The 25487-nt window shown below is 43.3% G+C and overlaps 2 protein-coding genes across 6 annotated transcripts in view; one reads left to right on the top strand and one right to left on the bottom strand.

The window, feature by feature from the left end:
• Positions 1-2270: 2270 nt before the first annotated feature.
• Cdv3 (CDV3 homolog) lies at positions 2271-15675 on the top strand. Of its 5 annotated transcripts, none has more exons than XM_013114974.3 (6): positions 2271-2995; positions 4073-4149; positions 9767-9909; positions 12301-12460; positions 12788-12790; positions 13479-15675. In XM_013114974.3, exons 1-6 carry the CDS (start codon positions 2681-2683, stop codon positions 13630-13632), a joined length of 852 nt encoding a protein of 283 aa, XP_012970428.1. In that variant the 5' UTR covers positions 2271-2680; the 3' UTR covers positions 13633-15675. The 5 variants fall into 5 exon arrangements, with proteins under 5 accessions (XP_012970428.1, XP_012970429.1, XP_005072093.1 ...); XM_040739542.1 differs by lacking the exon at positions 2271-2995 and adding an exon at positions 3277-3415; XM_013114975.3 differs by lacking the exon at positions 12788-12790 and having other exon boundaries at positions 2273-2995; positions 13930-15675.
• A 3599-nt stretch (positions 15676-19274) lies between these two features.
• The window catches only part of Topbp1 (DNA topoisomerase II binding protein 1), a 41338-nt gene continuing 35125 nt past the window's right edge, over positions 19275-25487 (bottom strand). The window contains exons 26-28 of the mRNA XM_040739760.1: positions 24354-24443; positions 24011-24172; positions 19275-19893 (exon numbers count right to left, since the gene is read on the bottom strand). Coding sequence (XP_040595694.1) covers positions 19759-19893; positions 24011-24172; positions 24354-24443 — 387 coding nt within the window. The 3' untranslated portion in view covers positions 19275-19758. The remainder of the gene's footprint in view (positions 19894-24010; positions 24173-24353; positions 24444-25487) is intronic.

Below are 25487 nucleotides of genomic sequence, written 5' to 3'. Positions count from 1 at the left end.
GGTATTACAAAAGGAAGTCACCTAGGATCCATCCTGGGAGGTTGGGGGGAGGGAATTAATATGTCTGTTTATTAGTCAGGTGTGGTGGTACACACTGTTAGTTCCAGTACAGCCGGGGCTACACAGAGAAACCCTGTCTCAAAAACAAAGGGAAAAAAGGAGAGAGAGAGAGAGAGAGAGAGAGAGAGAGAGAGAGAGAGAGAGAGAGAGAGAGAGAGAGAGAGAGAGAGAGAGAGAGAGAGAGAGAGAGAGAGAGAGAGAATGCTTATTGTTGGTTACAGCTACAAGGCTGTACTGGCTGGTTTTGTGTGTCAACACAAGCTAGAGTCTTCAGAGGAAGGAATTTCAGTTGAGGAAATGCCTTCATGAGATCCAATTGTAAGGCATTTTCTCATTTAGGGAGAAATGGGGGAGGGCTCAGCCCATGGTGGGTAGTGCTATCCCTGGGCTGTTGGTTCTGAGTTCTGTAAGAAGGTGGGCTGAGCAAGTCATGGGAAGCAAGCCAGCCAGCAAGCAGCACCCCCCTCCCATGGCCTCTGCATCAGCTCCTGCCTCCAGGATCCTGCCCTGTCCTTGACATCCTTCAATGGTGAACAGCAATGCTGAAGCATATGCAAAATAATCCCTTTCCTCCCCAACTTGCCTTTTGGTCATAGTGTTTTGTCACAGCAGTAGACACCTAAGGCAAGGGTCTTGGTTTATCTTTCGATACATTCAGAACTCAGTTCTTCAATAGCCGTGACGAGGGTAGGACTTTCAAGGGACAACAGGAGGAACCCGTATGGAAAAGCCATCTCTCCATTTCCCGGCTGAGTCATTTCCTCAGTGGGTGTCACAGCTCTCTCCTCTACCCTTAAGAGGAAGGAGACCTTTAAAAGCATACCTAGGCCACACTTCTCATAGAGAAGCATGCACTTGATTCTCAGGGCCCCAAAATCAAGTCAGGTGGAAACCGGGTATTTTTGGTTCTCATTTCTATGTCTTGTGCTTGTTCTTTTCTGTGCCCTCAGGTCCAAGACAGGAGCCAAAGTTAAACTGCAGCCGCCACTCACTCCAGTGAAGGCAGGAGGACTTCTAGCTGTATTAATGTATTTAAAGAATCTGTGAGCCGGGCGGTGGTGGCACACGCCTTTAATCCCAGCACTCGGGAGGCAGAGGCAGGCAGATCTCTGTGAGTTCAAGGCCGGGCTGGACCGACAGCCTCCAAAACAATACAGAGAAACCCTGTCTGGTAACCCCCCCAAAAAAAACCCAAACAAACAAACAAAAATCTGTGTTGGGTCGTTGTTCAGTTGGTAAAGAGCCTGATTAGCAAGGTCAGAAATCTCCAATATCACATAATAAAGGCAGATCGGTGCATGTCTGTATTCTCAGCACTTGGGAGGTGGAGGCAGGAAGATCAGAAATTATCATTTCTATGTATGGCATTCAGAGCAGCCTGGGATGTGTGAGGCTAGTCTCACAAGAAACAGCCTCCCCTATGCAAACAAAAATCTTTCTAGGCCAGAGATGTATCAGCAGGTGGAGATAGAGTGAGGCCCAGGAAAAAGGAGGGTGTGTGTCTTTTATTTTTTATGTCGCTGTGGATAGAACACAGCGCTGATGTGTCAAACTCTGTACCACTAAATCACATTGCCAGCCATTTTCCATCTCACAAGAGCTAGGGTTAGGTCAGATTTATCTAACCTGACCGTAGTAGACACATCTAGTCCAGGATGAAGTTCAAAATCAGTTTCATTTATCTACTGGCCTACTAAAGATCCTTCCACAGAGCTAATCCACTGCTCATCAAAAGCATCCTGCTCAGAAGAAAATAGGGGCCAAACCAGAGAGGATGCAGGTACAGAAAAGAGCAAGGTGGGACGAACAAGCTTGAACACAGCTGGCTTAGCATGGTCTCTTTATTTCCTGAAAGTTCAAACGCCTACCAGGCCACAGACCTGGCGAGCTGAAGCACGTGGACCCTGCGCATGCGCGCAACCAAGGCACACACCGCCCCCTCCGGCTCGTCTTCTTCAGCCAAGTCACCAACCCTCTAAATGCCCGCCCTCCAGGCAAAACCCTTGGCCAATCGGAGACAGGAGTCACTAGGGACGTCACTTCTTTTGCATATACCCGCTTCTCCCCGCCCCCATGCCTGGCACCGCCCCGTCGGAGGTACGGATTGTCACCTAAGCGCTCCGTTCCGGCGTCTGATTGGCTATCCCTGGAGCTCCGCCCCCGTATCATCCCGCCGCCCTCCCCCCCCTCGGCGCGCCCACAGCGGCGGGCGGAACCGAGCGCGCAGGCGCAGCGCTGCCTCTCTCTGCTGGTGGCCCGCCCTCCCTCCTCCCCTCCCTCCCCTCCCCGTCCCCTCTCCCCTCCTTAGGCCCGCGCGTCTTCCTCCCGCACGCGCCGTCGTTAGCCGAGCGCCTTGCCGGTGCGCGCCTTCCTCGTCCCTCAGGTAGCGGGGCGGGCGCGACCCTGTTTTGCGCTCGCGGCCCCAGCGAGGAGCGTACCACCGTTCCCCGGAGCGCGGGGGGAGCCGGCCGCCCTGCTGCCCGCCCCCTCGGCGACCCCGCGGGGCTGAGGCGACGCCGCCGCCGCACCCGGCAGCCTGAGCGCACAGCCGGCCTTGACCCAGAGCTCCGAACCGCGAGCGCCGCGTCCGCCGCCGGCCCCACCCATCCGGGCCGCGGCCATGGCCGAGACCGAGGAGCGGAGCCTGGACAACTTCTTCGCCAAGAGGGACAAGAAGAAAAAGAAGGAGCGGAGCAGCCGGGCGGCCAACGCGGCGAGCGGCGCGGGCGGGAGCAGCGCGGCGGCGGGCGCCAGGTCGGGCGACGGCGGGAGCTTGGGCTCCGGCGCCAGGTCGGGCGACGGCGGGAGCCTGGGCTCCGGCGCCAGGTCGGGCGACGGCGGAAGCTTGGGTTCCGGTGCTAGGTCGGGCGACGGCGGGACCTCGAGGCCGGGCGACGGTGGGAGCACGGGCCTCGCCGGCAAGGCCGTAACGAAGGTAAGGGTTGGGAGGCCGGCGGCCGGCCACATGTGCCCGCCCCCGCCGGCCCGGGAGGCCACGTGACTCGGGCTTCGCACGTCGGGCGGGCTCGGGGGGCCCCCGGTGATCGCCTTGTCGCCCCCGTCCGTCGTCCTCCGCGCGCCGCGCCCTCTGGGCCACGGGGGTTGGGGGGGGCCGCGGTCCCCCGAGTGACGTGCTCATCGCCGCCGCACTTGAGCCTAGTTGGGGCTGGATTTCGGTTTTTTTTTTTTTAGGTGTTTTAAGTCTCATCTGTGCAGTCGGTGTAGCGTGGCTTGCTCTCCTAGCCGCGGCCACATGGAGCTAGGAATGGAGTTGTGGAATTTCTCTTGATTTCTCTTCACTCAGCTTTCCCTGTAGTTGGTTTTAAGTAAAAAGTGGCTGCAGAGAGGGCGTTTGGTAGGTAGGCACGTGTCGGGATCTTGCTACGACTCGGGCTGTACTTTACGGTTCGGCCGCTAGACCCATTTTATTTTTATTTATTTATTTATTTGGTTTTTCGAGACCGGGTTTCTCTGTATTTTTTGGAGCCTGTCCTGGAACTCACTCGGTAGACCAGGCTGGTCTCGAACTCAGTGATCCGCCTGTCTCTGCCTCCCCAGTGCTGGGATTAAAGGCGTGCTCCACCAACGCCCGGCTTAGACCCATTTTATTTTTTGAGGCAGGCTTTCACTGTGTAACCTTGGCTGGCCTCGAATTCACAAAGAACCTCCAGTCTCTGCCTCTCGAGTACTGATATTAAAGGCTCGTGCCACTACTTCCTGTAATTTTTTTCTAAATCTCTTTCATATTTGTTTGCGCGCCCATATGTGTGCGGGAGCGAGTTCTCTTCTTCCACCCTGTGGGCCTGGAGAATCAGAGTCAGGTCCTTAGTGCTGGCTGCAGGTGCATTTACCAGCTCAAATCCTGGCGGCCCTTGATCTCTTTTTCCTAGTCTGAAACCTGTTTGCATGTTCCTTTACCAGCTGAGGAATCCCGAAATAGCTCTTGGTCCCTTTTTTCCTAGTCTGAAACCTGTTAACCAAGAACTCTAATCGGATGTTATTTCTTCCACAGGAAGAAGATGAGTGGAAAGAATTTGAGCAAAAAGAGGTTGATTACAGCGGACTAAGAGTTCAGGCAATGCAAATAAGGTAGGGTGTGATTACAGGTGGTTGGGCATATAAGTATTGGACACGTTTTTCTTTAGGCCAGCTCTAAAATGCTGTGAGTGTTTCTCTCCTTGCAGATGTATGGATTTAAGTGTATGAGTGTTTTGTCTGTGTATAAATCTGTGTCGTTCTCGGGAATTGGAGTTGGAACTGTAATATGGGTGCTGGGAACTGTACCCTGGTCCTCTGGAAAGAGCACTGAGCTAACACTGACCTTGAACCCTTGATCCTTTAGTGTTTTTTTTTTTTCCAGTTTAAATTTAGATCGAATCAAGGTTGCTTCACAAGTCAGTTCCAGGTCCCTCTCCCTTTCCCTCCCCTCCTCCCGTGCCCTCCCCCCAACCCCCCCCATCCTTTAGTTTTTAAAGTTATTTTTGTTTTATGTTCATTGGTGTTTGGCCATGGGTGTTGGGTACCCTGGAACTGGAGTTGTCTGCTGCCATGTGGGTGCTGAGAATTGAACCCAGGTCCTCCGAAAGAGCAGCCAGTGCTCTTAACCACTGAGCCATATCTCCAGACCCCTTTTTTCTTAAAGAATAAGTCTTTTCTTGTTCTCTCCCATAAACAAGTTTATATATTTTTGCAATTGAAGTGTAGATTCGTATTCAGAGTGAAACCACTTTTTGTATACTGAACACCCCAGTAGAGAAATTGAATATTTCTGTCTTAAAGCCACCCTCCTCCTGAAGCCTTGCTCACTGCCTTCATCCTCAAGACAAACCATATTCCTAGCACATGAATTCCCTTTAGGACTTTATAGGAATGGGATTGTAGATCCTAAGTACTTTTTTGTATGGGTTTTACCTGTGTTTCCCAGGATGGCCTTTTTGAAGGCTTATTTCATCCCCTTGGCTACTGCAATTACAGACCGGTGCTGCCATTTCGGACTTGAAGTAGCTTATTTTTTAAAGTTCAGGAAATCAGTTTTCAAAGTTGGATTGTTGGTTAAGAGGCTTTAGATTGAAAGCCTGTCTGTCAGGTTCAGTGTGTGATGGTTGTAGATCTGGTTTTTAAAGTCATATGTTTTGAAAGATTTTTAAGTAGAAAAGGTAACTATCGGTTCTGTTGCTTTAAGATCTGAAATCCTTGACTGACCTTATACAAACAAAATGATGTTCAGTTGCCTTTGATAAGAAGCTTGCAATTTATAGAGAATTCCAGTGACCATATAGGAAGTATTTGAGCTGAGAAAATATTTAACTGAACTGTCTTGAAATCTGGTGCATAGTATTTATGATAATGTACCTTCTGTTGAAAAAACCAGCTAGTAATTTAATGTATGATTAATGACTATACCACTAGGCATTTATGTCCCTAGGTGTTCTATCATGTTGTGAGTTTACCAAAGTAAACATCTCTTTTGGTATCAGGGAATTTACAAAGTATCTTTTTGGTGTGCCTTCTTGCTTGTTTTTTTTTTTTTTTTTTTTTTTTTTTTGGTTTTTCGAGACAGGGTTTCTCTGTGGCTTTGGAGGCTGTCCTGGAACTCACTCTGTAGACCAGGCTGGCCTCGAACTCACAGAGATCCACCTGCCTCTGCCTCCCGAGTGCTGGGATTAAAGGCGTGCACCACCAACGCCCGGCTTCTTGCTTGTTTTTTGTTTTTCCCTTTTTCTTTTAAAGATTTACTGTAATTATGTATGTGTGTCTGGATTGGGATATGTGCAGGTGCCTGAGGAGACAAGACAAGGGCATTAGGTCCCTTTAAGCTGGAGTTACAAGTGGTTGTGAACTGAGTCCTAGGAACTGAATTTGGATCCTCTGCAAGAGCAATATATACAGTATATACTCTTTGAAGAATGCATTTTAGAAAATATTCCCACTGGGTCTGGTGATACAAGCCTTAATTCCCAGCTACTGAGGAGCCTAAGGCAGGAAGATTGAGAAACATCAGGCCTTGCCTGAGTTAGAGGGAGTTTAAGGTTACCCTGAGCAATTTATTGAGACCCTATCTCAAAAGTTAAAAGAAAAGGTAGATGTTATTGTTTTCCTTGTCCTGAGGCTTGATCTGTAAAGAGGGAGTTTATAGATTCCTTTTGTCTAGCATGAGTTGGTAGACTGGATGTGATCCAGTTCTTGGTCTACCCTTGTTCTAGAATACTTGTGTGGTAATATTTGTCCGTGTTGAACTTAGTGGGCAAAGTAGCACTTTTTGAAGGGGGAGATAGGCTTCAAGTTTATTTGGTATGAAATTTGGTTTTGTTAAATTATGGAGAATATTTAAATTGAGTCTGTGTCGTCGTCCGTCCCATGTGTCCCCCCCCCCGCAGAATATAAAACCTTTGCCTTTTTTTGTTTTTGAGTTAAAAATTTACCTCAGGCTGGTCTTAAATTAGTTTTATTCTCCACGTTAGCCCCTGAGTCCTGGGATATAGTTTTGTACAACCATGCCCAGCTTTGGCAAACCTGCCCTCCCCCTTTTCTCTTTGGTGCTGGAAATCAGACACATTGTTTCATGCCCCTTTTCTCTTTGGTGCTGGAAATCAGACACATTGTTTCATGCACCATAGGCAAGGCCTGTCCCACTGAGTCATATCCTATGCTCCAACTTTATTAACCTTTTTTTTTTGGTTATGTTTTTGAAGCAGAATCTTTAAAATCTAAGCCAGAGTTAAACTCCATATAATCAAGACTGAACATAAGCTCCTTATCAGTGTTTGCTTGTTTAGGACATGGGGCAGCTCCACTGGACTGTTGAGGTTAGCTCCCATATTGTTTGATCTAAAGTGGACTAGCTTTTATGCTGTGTTTTTTCATTGTTCTTAGCATCAGTTTGACAGTTGCTCTTCAGTGGCCATTCTAAAAGACTTCACTGATCTTTACTAATAGATTATAGTCTAGGTGTGTCTTTAACATTTGTGGTTATTTTAGTTACTCTTAAGTCTGGGGTGGGGGTGAGAAAAATAGTGTCCTGGTTGGATGTGATGGGATATTGGTGTAATCCCACAGTTTGAAGTTGAAGCAGAAGATCATCGGTTCAAAGACCAACCTTAGCTCCACTGGGACAGATACTGTCTTAAAGAGATAGGACTTTTACTTGATGCTGCTTAAACCAAATTGGAGTTTTACAGTGTATATCTGGATGTTCACTCCCATATTCTTCTTGGATTTGAGGGATAGAGAAGTCTATGGGGTGTATTATATCTTTCTACCTTATTTTCTGAGATGAAGTTTCTCTGAACCTGAATGTCACCATTTTGGCTATCAAGCAAGCTCCTAGGATCCACTTGTTTCTGCTGCAATGCTGGGGTTACAGTGCCCATGTCTGGCTTTCATATAGGTGCCAAGGATTTGAATTCTGGTCTTTTAACTTTCACAGCAAATGCTCTTACCATATGTTCAGTTGAGCAACTGGGATAGTGCATTGGTGAGTTAATAGATATAAAATGGGAATAGCTGAAAACTATTGTTTCAGTATATGCAAATGTAAGTGCCATGAAGGTCTGGGATTTTCACTTCTTTCTCTTGGATAGATTAGGTTGTTGGGACATACTAGTCAGGTGCACCTAGATGCTACCTATTTCACCTCTGAAGCAGTTATAGTGTAACTATTGATATGGCTTCAAATATTTCAAACAAAAAACCCTTTTGAAAAAATTCTGAAGTTTGGATACCACAATTGGCCTGGGTAAATTATAAACTTTCATACCAGTAATAAGCTACTGTTAAACTGATGTCATGGTGTCATAACAACTTTTTAAGATCAATTAGAAAATACCGTGTTTCCATATCTTTCAAATGAAAGCTGGGTTATTTTACTTCCTCTTTTGAAGGTGATATATGTGTGTGTGTGTATGTATGTATGTATGTATATATATATGCTTTGTGTATAGAATTTGTATGAATATTAAAATATCTAACAATGTTTATGTGCTTAGATGGTCTTCTAGATAGTAACTCATATGCTTTTCATAATGGGTGTGTCATCTTTATTTTATCTAACAGCAGGCTAGTGCCATCTTGAAAACCTGACCAGTAAATGACAGAGATGGCAGAAACTGGATTTCAATCATCAGTTTCTGGGTTTTGGCACTCAAAAATTACTCATCAAAATTACATTTTAAGGATCTGCTCTAGATGTTTTGATATTTGTTTTGGATGATGGTTTAAGTGGCATGAATATAATTTGTTAGTTTAAGCCCAGTATTTTAAATGGTTATATGTTAAAAGGGAAAACTGAAGTTTGGATTGACCATATCGTTCATCTTTTTTTCCTTTTTTTTTAAAATTACAGTTTGTTTTGTGAGCATGTTATGGTATGCATGTCAGAAGACAAATGGCAGGCGTTGATTCTCCCACCCTGTGGATCAGAGTAAACTCAGGTCCTTAGACTTGGTGGCAAGTGCCATCTAGTCCTGTAACCTCTTGTATGCTGAGGTCACCACACTTAGTCTCCAAATAGGTGATTACTTCTGTGATTTATTTTTTTCAGTATTGGGAATCACAGCCAGGCAAGTCATATTCCTAGCCCCTGAGATAGTCTTTTTTTGTTTTGTTTTGTTTTTACGAGATAGGGTTTCTCTGTATTATTGTTTTGGAGGCTGTTGGACCAGCCCGGCCTTGAACTCACAGAGATCCGCCTGCTTCTGCCTCCGAGTGCTGGGATTAAAGGCGTACGCCACCACCGCCCGGCTTGAGATACATTTTTGTTTGTTTCTGGTTTTTGAGACAGAGTTTCTTTGTAACGGTCCTGGCTGTCCTAGAACTAGCTCTGTGGACCAGGCTGGCCTCTTTGAACTCACAGAGATCCTGTCCCTGCCTCCTAAGTGCTGCCCTGCAAGAGATAGTCTTGTGGAAATTGAAGATGAGGCTATTCCTCTTAGTGTGGACACCATAGGTTTTTAACTACTGTGGTTACTTCTAACTAGTGGACAAAGGATCGTTATAAAAAATGGGTATGGTGGTTTACACCTTTAGTCTTAGCACCTGGGAGATAGAGGCAAGGAGATCAGCCAGGACCATCTTTGAGTATGTACTGAGTTGAAGAAGGCCAGCCTGGGTTACCTGAGACCCTGTCTCATAAAAATCAAGCTAAAAGGGAGGTCAAAAAATTTGTCTTGGATTCCCAGTATGACTCAAGTTTAACATACTTATGTAGCATGAAAGATAATCCAATTTCCTCAACACCAAAAAACCCAGACAGAACATTAAGCCAAATGAGTCAGAAAGAATTTGTCTTAACCTCTAGGACACATCTTACTTTAATAGAAATAGCCTTTTGGGGTCCAGCAAGATGATTCATTGGGTAAAAATGCTTGCTATTCAAGCTGACGACCTGGATTTGCAGGTCCAGAACCTACATGGTGGAAAGAGAGCTGATTCTCAGAAGTTGTGCTTTGACTACACAGCCATGCACACACCTTACCCCTAAAAAGTTTACCTTAGTCCTAGCAGAGTGAGGCAGAGACAGGCAGATCTCTGAGATCTAGTAGGTCAGCCTTGTTGACATACCTGACTGGCTCTATGCCAGTCAGGGCTGTGTAGTATGACCATACTTCAAAAAAGAAATGCCTTTTGTAGCTGCTTCATATGGTGGTGCATTCATCTAACCCTGGTACTTTGGATGTTAATTAAATGTACTTGTTTGTTTTTCCAATAGTGAAAAGGAAGATGATGATAATGAAAAGAGAGAAGATCCAGGAGATAACTGGGAAGAAGGTGGAGGTGGTAGTGGAGTAGAAAAATCTTCAGGTCCCTGGAATAAAACAGCTCTGGTACAAGCACCTCCTGCTCCAGTAATAGGTAATCTTCTGTTTTTCTTCTGAAAGGAAGGGAAGGCTAATTTAATTCTCAGCAGAACTTCATTTTATGAAGGGAAGTTCTTTGGAACTAAAAACGTTTTAGGGATGTATGTGTTCGTTGTCCATGTGTGTTTGAATGTTTGTACAGGTGATCGTGGATGGGCAGAAGCTTGTCATTATCATTGTCCACCTAATTTATTGAATGTAAGGTCTCTCAAGGAAACAAGAACTCAGGCCAATTACAGTTTATGTTTTGTGAGCATGCTGTGGCATGCTTGTCAGAAGACAAATGGCAGGCGTTGATTCTCTGCCCCCAGATCACTAACCACTTTGCTTTTTGAGAGAGGGTCTTGCTAGGCAGCCCAGGCTAGCCTCAAATTGTTCATGCATGCCTGGATGTTATGGCTTCATGTGGGTATGGCTATTGAGGCCAGAGGCTGACTTCATGTCTCTTCCTTTGTTATTCTATACCTTATATTTGGGACTAGCTGACCAGCCCTCTCTTGGGGTCTTGTTTCTTTGACTGAGTATCTAAGCTTCACTTGGGCTAGGCACATGCTGCTGCCATGTTATTTTATTTTGTGTGTTCTGGTGAATGTGAATTTAAGTTCTCAGTGCTTGTATGGCAAAGTGTTTTACGACTGAACCATCTCCTCAGCCTCTTGATTGCTGAAGTGACTAGTATGAATTACCATGATAGTGCTGCTTGATTTTTTTTTCTCTCTCTTGAACTTGATAGTCTTTCAGTGTACTTCTGGAATGCACCACACACACAGCTTCTGTAGACTCTGTTCTTATGCTTTGAGACTGGTATCTTTCCTCTTTGTGTTAGCATTTTCTGTGAAAGGACAGATGGGAAATAACCTGGAATGAGAGGCCCTTGTGTGGTCTCTGTTGTGCTGCTGTGTCACAGAAGTTAATAGATATATATAACCATGATGGGTATAGTCACATTCCAGTTATTGGGCTAGATTCAGCTTGTTTGCTAACATTTAGTTTTATGTGTTTGCTTTCCTTTTTTCTTTTTCTGAATTTTATTATTTGTGTGGTAAGTTTGTGGAACTGGATCTTGCTACCAGGTTATACAGACAGAGTGACTTTATCTGCCAAGCCATCTTGCTGGCCTCCAGTCCTTTTTAAAAATGTAGCTGCTTTGGGGCTGGAAAAATACTTTGGTATGTGTGTCCACAAGTCGCACCACACAGAGACACAAATTTTTTTTAAAGCCACATGTGACTAATGACTGGAAAATGGTCAAACACACTTGGTTTCTTTGAAGATAGGTCTGAGTTGTTCCAGCTGGCTTTGAACTCAGGGTTCTTCTCTCAGTCTCCCAGGTACTGATTTTTCGAGCATGTTCCACTACTCCCATCAATTTTTGTTTAGTGTTTGTATCCCAAGATGGTTTAGATGTGCATATTCATTAAATAAGTGTGTAAGCTTTCCCTCTTGTATAATCTAAGCCTGTAGAAAGCTATCTTTTAGGAACTGGAGAGCTGACTCAGCAGTTAACTGCTCTTCCAGAGGTCCTGAGTTTAATTCCCAGTAACCATAGAGTGGTTCACAACCATCTATAATAAGATCTTGTGCCATCCTCTGGCCTGCAAAAATACATGCAGGCAGAATGCTGTATGCATAATAAATAAATCTTTTAGAAAAGAAAAAAGTCTTAAACTATAAGAACATTGTGTTTTTAGCTAGTATATGATTGAGGGGATATTAATTGTGTTTTCATGATGTAGGCTACCGAACTTCAAAAAGCTTTTGAAAAGTGCAAAATAATACTGCTTATAGAACCATGTGGAGGATCAGTTGGGGAATATAGGAAAAACCTTGATTGTGGCCCCTAAATTAAGTCTTAGTAAAAAGATTTTAAGCTATTAGGAGGTCTTTTCCTGTTTTCTAATTAGAGAAACTGAATATCCAGTGATCTTAGAGATTGAAATAAAGATAAGGATTGCCTATTTTTTTTTATCATCTTTAGAATTTGAAGTGCTACATATGCATTTTATTAACTTCTTTATATAAGGTAACTTGTTTAGACTACCTTCCAAGTAAAGAAAGTGAATGCCACATTTACTGATAGACTGCAGTGTTGTATGCCTAAGGACCAGTTCCATCTCCTGAGCCAGATGATTCCCTCCCTCCAGCCTGTAACCACACTCAGAATGTGCATGCATGGCATGTTAATGTTATTCTCAGAGAAGTTAGAGCACTCACTGCCTTAGAGACGAGCAGCTTTCTAATTTGAGACATTTTCTCACAGAACTTTGTTGTCTAGTCTAAATTCCTTCTAAATCAGAATTTGCTTTTCTCCTAATGTTAAATGACTAGGAGTAGAGGAATATGATACTGGAAGGTCAAACATTTGAATGAATGGTTTATCTATTAGTTACAGAAACCCCGGAGCCGGCAATGCCTAGTGGTGTATATAGGCCTCCTGGGGCCAGGCTAACCACAACAAGGAAAACGCCACAAGGACCACCAGAAATATACAGTGACACACAGTTCCCATCCCTGCAGTCCACTGCCAAGCACGGAGAGAGCCGGAAGTAAGTATGTGAAGTTATAAGTTAGGCTCTTGGACAGACAGCTGGGAACCAGGTGGGACTGGAGTGCCCAGGAGACGAGGGGAAGGAAGAGATGGGAAAAGTCCTTAGGAAGGGCAAGAAAAAGGATGCTAAAGACAGGGTTTGCTGTCTGCTTTATTTCTGTCACAGCTGCATTTGGCTAGTTCTTAAAAGTACATATTACTTGCTTATGTTCCTTTTAAATACGGAAACTAAAAATGTAAAAGCGTTTATCATTATTCCCAATAAATGGGAGTAGATGAAAGATGTTGGCATTTGCAATCTATACTAAAAACAATCTTATTTCAGCAGGTACTTAAAATGAATGCTACCTGAAGTTAAATGACCACATATGGCACATCTACATCTTATTTAGGGACATGAATTTTCAAAAGTAAATAAAATGGGAAGAAATGTAAATGGCATCAGATGGAAATTTTTTTGGGTGGCTTTAAAGTAAATCCCAGCCTTTTCGCCCCATTGAGAGCACAGCTGGCTTGAATTTAGACCTCCAATGGACTTGCTTCTCTACTCTGTCCTCAAATGTGTGGGACTCTGGGAGGGCAGTGACTTGCTACACATATCTTTCTTTACCTGATCTAATCAGACCACTCCCCCAGAGCAAAAGGGAGGAGAAATCGTGAATGATGAGAACATTACTTGAATGAGAAAATTGTTACCCTTATACATAAAGATGTATTATCTACTAACTGCTAAAACTTAGAAGTGAGTCTTAGGAGGAATGTCATTATACAATTTCTTTCCGGTTGTCTTCAAGTTGGTCCCAAAACATTCTGTTCAGAAGATGGGACCTCAGAGCTTCAGTACAGTGTTACATGTTTTCTGTTCAATTGAAGCCTTAAATGGTTTGATAAGGATTTTGTATTCCCTTCCTGACCAGGTTTATTCTTAGGGGTCTTTTTTTTTATTCAAAGAAGAATTCTTTCAAAATTCCCTAGTGAAGAAGAAATATTTACTGATTACATTTCTTTTCCCTTAGGGATAAAGAAATGGAGAAGAGCTTTGAAGTAGTAAGACACAAAAATAGAGGTAGGGAGGAGGTTTCAAAAAACCAGGCCCTTAAACTTCAGCTAGACAACCAGTATGCTGTGCTTGAAAATACACAGAAGTACAGCCACACACAGTACAGTTAAGCAATGGTCTTTGCTAAGCCTTCCAAGATAACTAGACCACAGCTAACCACCAAGAACAGCCATTCAGCGTCTGCTCTCTGGATCAACAGTACTGAGATGAAGACCTCGAGTCCAGTGACTGTCCCTGTTGCACTATGGAAGTTCAAGAGTCACAACTGATCTCGATGTGTGTTGGATTTAGGGGTGTTTTCATTGTCTTAAATACTTGTGAATTAGATTCAGCAGTGTTTCCGTAGTTGCTCTGCATATAAAACCAAACCTGCAGCCAGTGGTCATTTCAAACATCTTTATGTTCAGATACTGAGCCTTCGCAAGGTTGACTACCTCAGATTTGCTGCACTCAATTGTGGATTTCATGTGGATCACAACTTCTGCATAAGGTTACAGCTATTAGTGTCGGCGTGAACCTTGAAACCAACTCTACTGGATTCCTGTGTAAGCCTTCAGAAGTCAGCCATCTGGGTTCTGATCTGCTGTAAAAGATGAAGAGTTAAGTGACCTTAATTAACCTGTTCTGTGCCCCCACCCAAAGGGATACTCTGTAAGCTGTGGCTATATTAGACTTCCTGGAACAAGCCGCTGTCAGAACTGATGTGTTTGGATCATCTGTGTGGGGCTATGGTTTATAATTTAAGTTTTTAGTGTAGTGTGAGATGACTATAGACAATTCAACCAAACTTGGATCCACCAAATGGGGACTGGGTGGGGGATGAGTCTTGTTTCTTTGAATACATTTTTATTCAGATAGTGCTTGTTCTGTTCCACATTAAGGCCTTGCTTTGACTTGGAGTACGTTCTTTGACAGCATATTATGTGGTGAAATAGCCTGAATAAGGTATTGGAATTGTGAAATGTCCTGTGAATTTGCCAGTCCCTAGGTGGAATCAGATAGCCTTTGATAAAAGCGGAAGCCAGAAGCTCCACTCCAGGTGCTGCTTAAGCCTCCTCTAAGCAGGTCTAAATGGAACTGCTGTGGATGGAGTGGCGTCTGCTCAGGCGGGAGAGGAGTTCACTGACCTGTCTTAACGATGCAGAGCAACAGGAGCAAAACCTTACCAACACCCTGAAGTTGTTTCATGAGTCTTGCATGGTGTCTGATAAGAAATCCTTGTGTGCCCCAAACTTGAAGATACTGGCTGTTCTGTAGATAAATTCCTTGTTCCAGCCAGCTTTGTTGTCCACCTTGGGAGTATGTCTGTGATGTTCACTTGGAAAGGCAGGGGACTAGTCAGTGATGTAGCACTTCAGTTCTTAGTAATTACAACTTAACTTTGCAGTAGTACTTGGCCCTTAAAGAGATACTGCTATGTTCCTTTCTACCTAATGAAATAAATAGTCTGGCAGTTAACCTACAAGAAATGGTTCAGTACAAACTATATTGGCAACCGACTACATGATGGCAGTACCTGGGTTTCTCTGTAATGAATCCCTTTGCCAAATGCAATTCAGATTTGCTCGCTACATAACAGGAGTGAAACAGGTAATGAGGGAAGCTCTCCCAGTTTGAGAGTATGTCTTAAAGTTTGGTGAATGAGTGCAGTAGTGTAGAAAGCCAGGGAGGTGTAGGGCAGTGTTTCCTGACCACACTGCATGCCATTCTGGGCAATAATGTTGGCATGATCTGATCCAGCCAGGAGGAGGTTGGGTGATTAGAAGTTTGACATTCTTGGTTAAACTGAAGACTTTGGGCACCAAAAACCTTAACAAATAATCTCATACTTCCCTTAAAGTATGCTTTGCCCCTCATCCCCGAATTCTGTTTGGGGTTAGGGTTTAAGAAGTGAACAGAGACAGATGTGAAGAGGTTTGTTTAATGGCATACTGTACTGGAACATGGAAGACCTGCAGCAGATGTAAATTCCAAGTCTTGTTCTAATTTTTAAGATTGTGAAATTATCAAAATGCACATGAATCAAGTTTTAATACACTGTCTGAGTGGATGAGGCTGTCCATTGCACCATTTCTTCCTTTGGGTTCTCAGGCATGGTTTGGCAGTGTAAGAACTCTGTAACATTAACATTGAATAAAAAGTAAATCTATGAATGGTGAATGTCTTCCTTTCTGCTGATACCCCTTGACCTAAATGTGGAGAACAGTGCCAGGTCTATGATGACCCTGTTCTCTTTTAAAAGTACACATATTTGCTGAATTCTGTAGAAGCTAAAAAGGGTAGGTAAGAATGGCTACAAGACTGAAACACTGAGAAAACATTGAAGCATCCGCTGGAGGCTTCAGTAGAGTTTGTTATGTTAAGGGGGTTCTAAAACCTTTTATTCTGTAAACTGAAAGTTTTCCTGACAAAGCCTCTTATTGAGTTGGGGCAAAACATGGCATGTGTGGGGCCAGAGGTTGAGATCAGCATTGGGTATATTCCTCAGTCATGGTCTCACCTTTCTTTAAAAATTACTTGTTCACATGTGCATGGAGATCAGAGGACAACTTTCCATAAACTCATAGACTGAAGGCAATTTCCTGCCAGCCCCAGGAATCTACTGGAGATTAGAATCAGATCCTGCTTGTGTTGGCAACCATTTTACTTCTGAGCATCTCTGAGCTCCTTGTACAAAACTTTAAGTTCTTGTATTTTGAGGGGGAGGGGGTTGGTTTTTTGAGACAGGGTTTCTCTATTGTTTTGAAGCCTGTCTTGGAATTGGCTCTGTAGACCAGGTAGGCCTAGAACTAACAGAAATCCGCCTGCCTTTCCCCCACCTCCCAGTGCTGGGATTAAAGGCCCAGCCTCTTAGTTCTTTTTTTTATGTGTGTTTCTGTGGTACTGGAGGAGGCCCAAGAAGTTGGGTCCCTAGAACTGGAGTTAACAGATGGTTGATAGTTACCATGTGGGCTGGGGGGGTTAAACCTGGGTCCAGAACATTAGTACTCTTTCTTGATATTCCATTTCTCCAGCCTCACGTCTTTCAAATCAGCAGTTTCAAGATTCAGTTTATATTATATATAGCCTTTTAAATTTCTAAGTCAGTTGTATATTCTAAGTCATTTTTGACAACAGAATCGACACTATTTATACTCTTTGCACTTGGTTGTGGCTTTTTAAAGAAATGATTCATGTATGCCACTTCTATATAGGTGCCTATGGAGACCAAAGGGCATTAGACACCCTAGAGCTGGAGTTACAAGCATGAACCTCTCTTTGCAGGTGCTGGGAACTGAAATCTGGTCCTGGGCAAGAGCATCAGGTGCTCTTAACCACTGATGTATATTTGGTTCTAAGGCTTTTTTCTTAACTACTTTATTTAAAACAGAATATCTCCTAAAGGCTCCAAACATGCCAGGCAAAGCACTCTACCATCAGGCTACATACAAAATCCTCAGCCCTTTTAGCTAAGGTGGGGTTTGAACTCTGAGATCTTTCCTGCCTCGGCCTTCAGTGTAGGTAGGGTTATAAGCATGTATCAGACCTTTGCTTCCATAGGCTGTTTAGAGACTGGACCTCATGAATACAGGCTACCCTCAAGCTTGCTCTGTAGTAGCCAAGGCTGGCCTTGAGATCCTGATCTTGTATGTACTACCTTACTATAATAGTGCTCGTATCTCTGTAACCTCAGCTCTTGACTTACAGGGGCAGGAAGGTACTATATTGTGTTATCAGCATGTTGCAAACTAGACATGGGTATATAACAACTCGCCAGTTGATAAAATTTCCGGTTTTCTCAAAGGCATGTGCCCACCACAGCCTTTCATTCCCAAGCATTTTAACACAAAAATGCTTTTGAGGCCCATCTGTGTTGTACCATCAGTTTTCTTGCTGAGCAAGTCAGTTGTATAGGCATAACATGTATGCTCCTCTGGGCATGTGACTTGCTCCCACTCTGCTTCCGTATTGCTGTGAATTGTCATGTACAAGTTTTAGTGTCAGCATGCTTTTGGCTTCCCTGGATGCATACCTAAAGATAAAATCTCTCGGTTCACATGGTAACCTCAACTATGGACCCCTTTTTAAGTGGCTGTCTATTCCTGCCAGCTGTTTGTGTTCTGCTTCTCTCAACCCCATTGCTTGTTTTGAAACATCCTTCTAACCCTCTTGGACAGCACGACGTGGCTTTGGCATCTCCTGTATTGCCCTTGCATTTTTAAAAAGGTACTCATTCCTTGTCAGTGTTTAAATTGGGCAGTTATTAAATTCTTTAGGTGCTAGTACCATATGAGATGAGACTTACAAAATGCTTTCTCACCTTTTACTGTGGTTTTAAGACAAGATCTCATAGCCCAGGCTGGCCTGAATTTTGGTATGGCCAAGAACCCTGAGCCTTCTGATCTGTTACCTCCTTCCAAGTGCTGGGATTACAGAACTGAGCCACCATACCTGGTTTTAAGCAGTGCTGAACCTAGTTGTCCTGTCTACAAGCATTCTACCAACTAAAGTACATTTGGAGCTACCCCCTACCCCCACCTTTTTAAATAAATATACAGTCCTTGGTGTATGTGTGAGCATATGGAGGTTAGAACTGACTGCTGATCAGGTGTCTGTCACTCTACCTTGTTTTTTAAGATTAAAAAAAAAAAACTATTCGCTATGAGTGTCAAATAGAGGACAACTTGGGGGAAGTTGATTCTATTGTGTGGATTCTGCTTGTCAAGGCTTTGGGGGGGGTGATCACCTTTACCTGCTGAACTCGCTCATTTCCCTTGCTTTCCACTTATTTTTCAAAATTGTTTTTCATTTATTATTAATGTATAAGGTCGTTCTGCCTGTGTGTTTGTCTGGGTGCTGCCTGCCTGGTCCCCATAGAAGCCACAAGAGGACACTATGTCTCCTGCTCAGACACCATGTAGGCACTCAGCAGTCAGCACTTTTAACCTCTGAGCTCCCCTTCCCCCACCTTACTTTTTGAGATTAGGTCTTTACTGAATCTAGAGCTGTTTAAGACTGGTTAGCCAGTGAACCCTATTTAGGTTCTGGGACCCTACACCTGGGTTTTAGAAAGCTAAACTTAACGTCTTCATGCTGGTTAGTGTTTTGGGGGGGTTTGGTTAGCTTGTCACCTTCTAGGTTTAGCTGTGTTTGTGTCTGGCACGAGTGCTGGTACCCATGGAGCCCAAAGACATCAGATAGAGGCTTGTGAAGTTGAAGCCACAGGCAGCACCTGATAAGGGTGCTGTGAACCAAACTTCAGTCCTCTAGAAGAGATACACATTTTTAACCTCTGACATCTCTCTAGCCTTTGCTTTATTCAGCAGTCTCACTCCAGCCCAGGCTGATCTGGAACTCACTCAGCAGCCTAGGCTGGACCCAAACTCAGTGACCCTTCTACTTCACTGGAATGCCGGGATTTCAGGCATAAGCTACAATGCCCAGCATATATATTTTAAAATAAATACATTGCTAGGATTAAGAAAAAAAATTGGCCGGGTGGTGGTGGCGCACGCCTTTAATCCCAGCACTCGGGAGGCAGAGGCAGGCGGATCTCTGTGAGTTCGAGGCCAGGCTGGACCAACAGCCTCCAAAACAATACAGAGAAACCCTGTCTCATTAAAACCGAAAAAAAATTGGTTGGGTGTGAATCTCAGCAGGCACAGGTGGGTCAGACAGGCTACATAGTTAACATCTTGTCTCAAAACAAAATTTAATCTTCATTGGTGTTGTGCTTTCTTCATTAGAGCTAAACGAACAAATAATACCAGTGTGAGTTGCTATTGTTTATTTTCTAAATTTTGGTGCCCACATTTGGCAAACATGGAAGTTTATACATATACATTTACATATATACACATTGAAGTTTAAAGCCCCAGCTTCATTATTAAATCCCATGCTTAGGCTGTTAAAAAAGGTAAAATGGCAAGTATATATATATAAAAGCAGGGAAAACATGAAACCCCAATTGATTAACATTTGTTGTTTTTATGAACTAATTTATCTCCTTAAAACTACTATGATAGCCCTCACAGATGTTTACAAGAAAACAATTATGCACACGGTATGGCCTGAGAAGCTAGTGAAGTCCCTTTTATTAGAACAGTCAATATTTGGGGATTCAAACCCAGGCGTTAGAAGCATCAGGTTCCCAGGACCATTGTGCTCTGAAGCAGAGTCCTTCAGATGAATGTCTAAACTACACAAAGCCATCACAACAGTGTTGAGGTTGTAACTGCAATTTTTCTCCTAGTGCACTAGTGCACTCGAGGCCGTTTGGTGATGTTCTCTGCAGGAGCTCTCCTCTTCTGACATAATCCAGGCTCGGAGTCTTTATTCTGGAGTAAAGCAGCTTCGGAGAGACGGTAATTATCCGCACAAGGAGGCGATTCCTAGGATGGGAAGAGGAAATTTGTAGGCAATGAAGCAATGGATTTCATTCCTCTACTTTTTCATGAGAAAAAAGAGGCATTCCAGTTTATTTTAAGGTTGGCCAATCAGGATGCTTCATGAGCCCCTGTGGGACAAAGCTCAGGTGAAATGTGGCTATGTTAATGGTTTCATAGGTTAAAATATGGATTGGATTGGATGAAGGGGGGCTTCCAACCCCATTCACATAACTAGACATTAAGGCCTTTTTACCTAACTCCAAACCCCTACATCTTTCACCTGTGCAGAAGACAGTCCCAAAAATAACTTGTAGTCGAAGCTGGCCTGGGATGCATTTGTGTTGTAGCATGTTTCAGACTTGCAGTGATCCTCCTGCCTGAATGCTGGGATGGAAGGCCTAAGTCATCATACTAACACCTTTTGAGATGGTCACTCACTGCTCTGGAACTGAGCCTGTGTTCATCTCTCCAGTGCTAAGTTTACAACCAAGAGTCACATGCTTGCCTTTTTGGATTCTAAGAATTGAACTCAAGTCCTTGTACCAACTGAACCAGGTTCCAGCCTTAGTAACTGCCTTTGATTGAAATCATTAACTCTGGCAGCAATGCTAAATTCTAACAAAAGTATATTAAATGCAGTTACTATGAGATGCTGGAGAATAAACAAATCAAGTATGTGTGTATTATAGCAGTTCATACCTAGAAAACTCAGACAGGTATATTCCCCATTTTTTGTGATTTTTAGTCTATGACACAGTTTGACTAAAATTCTAATAGTAATGGTTTGAAGAACCAGGCAGGAAAGTAACTACAATCCCACAGAAAAGGTTGGGAATCCCCAAAAGACGCCAAGGCTAGAAAGCCACAGTCTGTGGAACCCAGCCAAATCTTTGCTCTAAACCATGTCATGTATGTGCTAAGGAGACACGAGTTAAAGCTGAAACATGAACTACAGCCTGGCAGCTTCTGTTGTGGTTGGTAAGTAAATGCAAGCAAATAACACTATTTAAAGGAAATTACACAATTTACACGTGATATCTAGGACGTGGCCCAAACAACAACCCATTTTCAATCCATGCTGAAGAAAAATAAAACTTAAGTAGGGCACAGAGGCAAGGCTAAGCTGGACTACACAGTGAAACTGAAAACAAAACTCAGGTATGTACTTAGAACTGACAATAAGCTACATTGATAATCACAGAATGCTGTAAAGAACTGCAGATGTAATTCAATGCCCCATTCACCCACTGTTCTATATATCAAAACAACCAACCACAGTGATGCTAACACCAATGCCCACCCAGCCTTGTCAACTTCAATAACTTAAACTTATCCTAGATGCATGTAAAAGGCAGAGCTTTAGAAAAGGGAAAAGTGTCTAAAATACCTGGCAGGACCTTGAAGAAGTATTGAAAGCTCACTACCTCCTGGCAGGTTTACAAAGTGAAATCCCAGCAGCCAAAACATACAGAGGAAAGACACATCGATGGCATACAATCTACATGCTGTCCCACAAAACAGCCATCTGAATCCTCACAAAGGGACAGCAAATCTACAGAGGAAGACAATTCTTCCAAAATACACGGCTAGAACAGCGACATTTTTAGAAGAATATCCCCTACTTTTCTGATCTAAATCTCAGAAAGCAATTAGCTCAAAATTAAACACAAAACTGGCGTGCGTGGGGGGCACGGGACAGGACGAGACGAGGACAGATACCACAGGCCGGGGGTGTGGCTCACGCCCAATGCTCAATAATCCCAGCACTCGGGAGGCAGAGGCAGGTGGATCTCTGTGAGTTCGAGGCCAGCCTGGTCTACAGAGTGAGTTCCAGGACAGCCTCCAAAGCTACACAGAGAAACCCTGTCTCGAAAAACCAAAAAACCAAAACAAACAAACAAAAAAACCCAAACAAAACACCCTCTGAAGCAGTGAAAGTTTATTCAACATATGGTGACTATGTATTTATATGGGGGGAAACTCCAGCTCCTACCTCAGCATCAAGGACAATTTTTAGGTCCCAGGCAAACAGAAACTATGGGGCTGGTGAGACAGCTGAAGGTTAAGAGCACTTGCTGTTCTTGCAGAGGACCAGGGTTTGGTTCCCAGCACCCTCATACAGCTTACAACTGCCTATAACTCTACATCCAGAGTGTGAGACAACCTATTCTGGCCTCTGACAACACTCACACACGTGCGCGCGCACACACACAAATAAGGTAAAACAAAATAATAAAAGCTAAAATTGTAAACTTTAGAAAAAGAATACTAGAGAATAAATTGGTGCCTCGAGAAAAGATAGGATACAAAACATATGATTTTCACAAAAGGTATTTACCAAAAGATAGAAATTTAAGCCAAGCATAGTGACACATGCTTGTAATCCCAGCACTTGGCAGGCCATGGCAGAATAATTGTTTCAAGGTCGAGAGGCAAAGAGATATAATAACAAGAGAGATGAAAAGAGTGAGTCTTTAAGAGGCACAATGCTACTCCACTATAACCCTACCAGATGGCTAAAAGTCAAATAGCGGTAAACCAAATGTTGCTATAAAATAGTATCAAATCTTTTCTAGAAAAGGTCCAATAATGAATACCATGCAATCCTAGTACTAGGAGGAAGAAGCAGGATGCCCTGCAAATTTAGGGCCACCAGACCACATAAACTATTTAGACTAAAACCCAGGACTTGTACTACTGCCCATTGGAAAAGCATACCTAGATACCTGTATGTATTCAGTAGTTTCTTTAACCACCCGAAGGGAAGTTGTTAAAGGTTGACGCTCTACTCAGACCGAATGTTCTGTAATAAAAAGGGCTGTGCTACCAACATGCACCATCACATGGACACTATGTCAAGTGAAGCTTACTACAAAACAGTACATGTTCTTTAATGGCACATATATGAAGCTCGGAAACAGGAAAGATGAATATATTCTGGGAACATATAAAACAAGATTATCTCTGTGGGGCTGGGATGGAATTTATTGAAAAGGGACCCAAGGACACGATCAATCATGCTCTGGATCCTGAAAGGTTTGCAAGGCCATTTATGGGGAAACTGACTCACAAAATGGAACGTCATCTACAAAGTTCACTGTGTAATAGCTCTTCTAGGAGAACAACAAATACTGGATTCCAGTTAAGGATGTACATGCTAAGTGTTTGAGGAAATGCATGTTCTGATTTCTATAACTCTGAAATGCATAAAAAATGAGAAAAAGGAATTGATATGTAATAAAGCATATTATTAAAATGTTAGCTATGCAAATAAATGTTAACTTTAGACCTAGGAAGCAAGTATACTGTTTAAAATTCATTCATTTGAGGCTGGAGAGATGGCTTAGCAGTTAGGAACACATAGTGTTCTTACAGAAACCAGAGTTTGATTCTCAGCACCCTCATTGGGCAGTTCATAGCCACTTTTAACTCCAGGAGATGAAACTCTCTTCTGAACTGTATGGACGTCTGTACTTGTGCACATATATACATGTACATACACACACATTAAAAAAAATCTTAAGAATGATCCATTTAACTTTTTATCATTAAAAACAAATTATACTAGCAGATTCTTTTCATTCATATTCTGAAGTGGGCAGGGTGGGTCTCTGTTACTGAAGGGAACCAAGTTTGAGTTCTATGGCGGCAGCCAGTACAGCCAGTATTACTTCTGAGCCATCTCTAGCCTCTCTACTTTCTTTCTAATGAGCCCAATATTTTAAAGAGCTTGTAAAACTTTTAAAGCAACTCAGATTTCCATAAACTTGTCATATTTAAATTTCACGCTAATGATTTTTACACATGCAAACTGCAAGGGCTGACTAGAGAACAGACTATTGGTTCAATCAGCAGCAAGCCAGGGTTCAATGTGTGGCTATTTATCTACAGATATAAGCATCTCTGGAAATAAGCGAGTGGGAGGCCAGCAGTGACTCAACTAGTACAAGGACTTGCCACCAACCTGATAAACCTGATTTTAACCCTCTGAACCTCAAGGTAGGAGACAGAAGCAATTCCTGCCAGTTATCCTCCGACTGGCACATGTTCCAGTTCCCTCCACCACACAAATACTAACAGCGATGATAATAAATGGAAGTGAGAAGAGAATGTGACAAACCAGCATGAGGTAATCAGCGATATACTCTGTTTTCAAGCAGGCCATATTCTGGGCAGCAGCCTCCGCTATGAAAACTCTGCAGTCATCAGGTTTCAGTTTATTGAAGTCACAAAAAAGATGTGTAGCCTCATTAAATAAAGGTACTGGTTGAGCAGGTAATACCTAATGAAAAAAACGAGAAGTATCTTAATCCCCTCCTGCTGCACAGGGGTTCAGCTGTATAGAATGCACTCAAGGACCACCCCTCCAAAGGCACAGGGAATGAAGAAATCACAGCAACCTTGCCAGACAAATTCTGTGCAAGCCTGCCCCCAGGACAGGAGTACACTAATCCAGGACAAACCTTTGCTCCTCCTGCCTGAAGAAGACGCTTAAACCCAGCTTCTCGGGGCCGATCAACACGTAAAATAACCTTCCAGCCACTAAATGCTCCCTATTTAAAAAACAAAAAAGGCACATGCAATTTTACAATTTTAATATACTAAACATTCAAACTACAGAAGTAATGAATAAATTTGTCTTGTTTAATGTCAATAACTTTGTGTTTTTAAAAAATGTGTATGGGTGTTTTGTCTGCCTACACACACACACACACACACACACACACACACACACACACACACACACACACACACACACACACAGTATATCCCTTGAGTGTAGTGCCTGCAGATGTCAGAAGAGAGTGTCAGACCCTCTGGGACTAGATTTACAGATGATTGTGCAAACCTGAGTCCCCTGGAAAAACAGCAGGTACTCTCACCTCAGTCATCTCTCTAGCCTGTTAGTTTTTAAATTATTATTAGTTTATTTTTTACATTCCAATCCCAGCTCCCCCTTCTCCCCGCTCCTCCCATCTGCTCTATGGAGAGGATAAGACCTCCCATAGGAAGTCTACTAAGTCTGTCCCATCGTCTAGTTGAGGCAGAATCAAGGCACCTCTCCACCCCCACACCCCTATGTCTAGGCTGGGCATGGTATCTCTCCATATAGAATGGGATCCATTAAGTCAGTTTGTACATTAGATTTGTAGACCAGGCTGGCCTCGCCAGTGGCCCATTGTTTTTTTTTTTTTTTTTTGAAAGACAAGGTTTCGTATAGCTCAAGCTAATTTTCAGTCCCAATGTAGCTGAGGCTGGCTCTGAACTAATTCTTTCGTCTACCAAGTGCTAGGTTTAAGGAGTACCCTACAGTGGACTTAATGTCAATAAAACAAAATATGACCTAAATTACTCAATTAGTCAACAGGTAAATGAAGCAAACCAAAAGTTCTCAAAAAAAAATTAGTGGTTAAGAAAACATATTTGGGTCTAGAGAGATGGCTTAGAGGTTAAAAGCACTGGCAGCTCTTCCAGGGGTTCATGGGTTCAATTCCCAGCAACCATGTGGAGACTCACATGCTGTGAGAGAGCTGTAGTGCTCTCTTCTGGCCTGCAGGCATACATGCAGGCATAACACTGTATACATAATAAATAAG

This window comes from Mesocricetus auratus, unplaced genomic scaffold (genome assembly GCF_017639785.1).
Source record: "Mesocricetus auratus isolate SY011 unplaced genomic scaffold, BCM_Maur_2.0 Super-Scaffold_100691, whole genome shotgun sequence".
NCBI lineage: Eukaryota > Metazoa > Chordata > Mammalia > Rodentia > Cricetidae > Mesocricetus > Mesocricetus auratus.
The sequence above is the reverse complement of the archived record's forward strand: the minus strand, read 5'-3'. Positions and strand labels throughout refer to the sequence as shown.

What these genes read in the sequence shown, in the direction of transcription:
- Cdv3 (XM_013114974.3), top strand. Translation starts at nt 2,681, where the DNA reads ATGGCCGAGACCGAGGAGCGGAGCCTGGACAACTTCTTCGCCAAGAGG. An exon ending in CCGGCAAGGCCGTAACGAAG is followed by an intron (nt 2,996 to 4,072) that starts GTAAGGGTTGGG and finishes TTTCTTCCACAG; the next exon opens with GAAGAAGATGAGTGGAAAGA. An exon ending in ACCTCCTGCTCCAGTAATAG is followed by an intron (nt 9,910 to 12,300) that starts GTAATCTTCTGT and finishes TTTATCTATTAG; the next exon opens with TTACAGAAACCCCGGAGCCG.